A 2575-nucleotide genomic window follows, 5' to 3' on the forward strand; every position below is an offset into this window, starting at 1 on the left:
CAAGAACGCAAGCGTGAGAACGGTATAATTAAGTCATAAGTAATGAAAATTTGAACGAGAGCGTGCTTCAAAAAAAAGTTTTCAAGATTTTTTTTTAAAAGTAATATATTAAGATGCTTAATGACATTCTTCACCTTTTTATTTTCTCACAGAAAAAAAGAAGTGTCATCAAACGTAAAAAGAAAATAAAAACAAATGATATTCTCGTGTCTGCAGAGTTCTCTTTAGTACTATATTAATAAATCTTAAATAGAAGGCTGAACGTTCAAGCGCCTGTAGCTCAGTGGATAGAGCGTCTGTTTCCTAAGCAGAAAGTCGTAGGTTCGACCCCTACCTGGCGCGCTTTAATAAGTTTGTGCCCCTTTCTACTTGAATTTAATGATGTACTTTATCTCCTTTTATTATTATTATTTTTTTTAATAACAACTACTTATCTGTTTCCTAAGCAGAAAGTCGTAGGTTCGACCCCTACCTGGCGCGCTTTAATAAGTTTATGCCCCTTTTTACTTGAATTTAATGATGTACTTTATCTCCTTTTATTATTATTATTTTTTTTTAATAACAACTACTTATCTGTTCAATCTCTAGAATTTAATACTTTTTTTTGACTCTCTTTCTTGAATTTAATTCTCAACTGTCTCTGTTCAATCTCTTGAATTTAACTCTCAACTGTCTCTGTATGGTACTTCTTTTCACCCTCCCTCTTCAATTTAATGATCCACTTTCTCTTTATATCTTTCTTGAATTCAATTCTCAACACTCTCTTTATATCTTTCTTGAATTTAATGCTCCACTTTCTCTACCAAGTATCAAACAAGCTACTTCAACCAAAAAATTAAACCAACATTCAAAGATCACAACCTCCACCAGCCATACTCATTTTATTTATTTATTTATTTTTTGAAATGTCACAACTTTTCTTCACTTTCTCTACCCACACCAACAATTAAAAGAATATACAAATATTATCACTTTTACAAGCCATATTTAGTATTATTATTATTGTTATTTAAAAGACAAGATTAGAATGGAATATTACACAGATACAACTCGCTTCACATGATCAACCCACCAATCAATCCTATCATCATTGCAGTACCTTTCATTTCATCGAACCACCAAACAAAACAGATATTTTAATCAGTAGCCAAAACAGACATCTATTTATGCCCATCACAATCCCTGCAATTTCATGTGCAATACTTCACCACCACCACTTCCATTTTCAAGAAAAAATGTCCTTAGTAGGCGAAGCACCGGGTTTCATCCAGGCCTTCTCTGACGGATCAGTCAAACGATTTGCCTTTGAACAAGCCCCGGCATGCCCTGAATCATCACCAAGAGGAATTAAGTCCAAGGATGTGATCATTAATCCGTCAAAGCCGATAACTGCTAGGATCTTCCTGCCTGACACCCCTGCATCCGTTGCTCAGCTTCCGGTTCTTGTTTACTTCCACGGTGGTGGTTTTTGCATTGGCTCAACCACTTGGATTGGGTACCACTCTTTCCTCGGAGAATTATCTGTTACATCCAAATCAATTGTGTTATCCGTGGACTACCGTCTTGCACCAGAAAACCGGCTTCCCATAGCTTATGAGGACTGCTATAGCGCACTTGAGTGGCTAAGTCACAAGGAAAGCTCTGACCCGTGGCTGGAAAGAGCTGACCTTTCTCGTGTTTTCCTCTCAGGGGACAGTGCTGGAGGGAACATCGTTCACCAGGTTGCTGTAAGAACGATTCAGGACCAAGGCTGTCATGTCAAGATCAAAGGATTGCTGCCGATTCACCCCTATTTCGGAAGTGAAAAGAGGACTGAAAGAGAGAGTGAGGATGGAGCAGCTGGGGATGTGAAGATGAATGACATGTTTTGGGGACTGAGCGTGCCGGAGGGATCCGACCGTGATTATTACGGATGCAACTTCGAGACGGCAGAGCTGTCTGCAGCCGAGTGGAGCCAGTTTCCGGCAGTGGTGGTTTTCGTGGCGGGGTTGGACTTCTTGAAGGAAAGAGGAGTGTTGTATGCGGAGTTTTTAAAGAAGAAAGGGGTGAAAGAAGTGAAGCTGGTGGAAGAGGAGGGTGAGAATCATGTATATCATGTGTTTTATCCTGAATCAGAGGCTACCGGTTTGCTTCAAAAGTTGATGAGTGAGTTCATACAGAGCCTTTAGAAACTCAGATGCCATCAAATCCTCTTGGACTCTCCAATGTAAGCAAATCTGTCACCATACAGAAGTTAGTAATTGCACTAATAAATATTTAAATTGCATAGCAATTGAATTTACCTACATACTTGATTCCTGAAAACTCCATATTTACACCATAGACATGACTAGACAGGCATCTATGTACACAATAACACTATAAGATTACCCTGTAACCAGATACTTTAAATTTGGCATGTCCACTGTAGCAGTTTGATCTATCAAAAGAGATCATGAAATGTAACGACCCACTCCACCACATGGTATGTTATTATCCGCTTTGAGTCTGAGCCCTCACGGTTTTACTCTTGGGCTTCACCCCAGAAGGCCTCATACCAATTGGAGGTGACACACTTACATATAAGCACTTCACC

At 39.1% G+C, this 2575-nt stretch overlaps 1 protein-coding gene and 1 non-coding gene across 2 annotated transcripts; both read left to right on the forward strand.

The window, feature by feature from the left end:
* The first annotated feature begins 269 nt into the window (after positions 1-269).
* Positions 270-342, forward strand: TRNAR-CCU (transfer RNA arginine (anticodon CCU)). The gene has a single exon. It is a non-coding gene; the product is annotated as a tRNA-Arg (tRNA).
* Positions 343-916: 574 nt separating this feature from the next.
* Positions 917-2285, forward strand: LOC132285558 (probable carboxylesterase 17). The gene has a single exon (XM_059787751.1). It carries the CDS (start codon positions 1167-1169, stop codon positions 2166-2168), a length of 1002 nt encoding a protein of 333 aa, XP_059643734.1. The 5' UTR covers positions 917-1166; the 3' UTR covers positions 2169-2285.
* Positions 2286-2575: the final 290 nt, after the last annotated feature.

The sequence above is a fragment of the Cornus florida genome, unplaced genomic scaffold (genome assembly GCF_030987335.1).
Source record: "Cornus florida cultivar Cherokee Brave unplaced genomic scaffold, ASM3098733v1 CherokeeBrave_3.0.0_Hap2_Chr11, whole genome shotgun sequence".
Lineage (NCBI taxonomy): Eukaryota > Viridiplantae > Streptophyta > Magnoliopsida > Cornales > Cornaceae > Cornus > Cornus florida.

Bases quoted from the DNA above. Each gene is read 5' to 3' on its own strand.
- LOC132285558 (XM_059787751.1), top strand. From the start codon at position 1,167: ATGCCCATCACAATCCCTGCAATTTCATGTGCAATACTTCACCACCAC.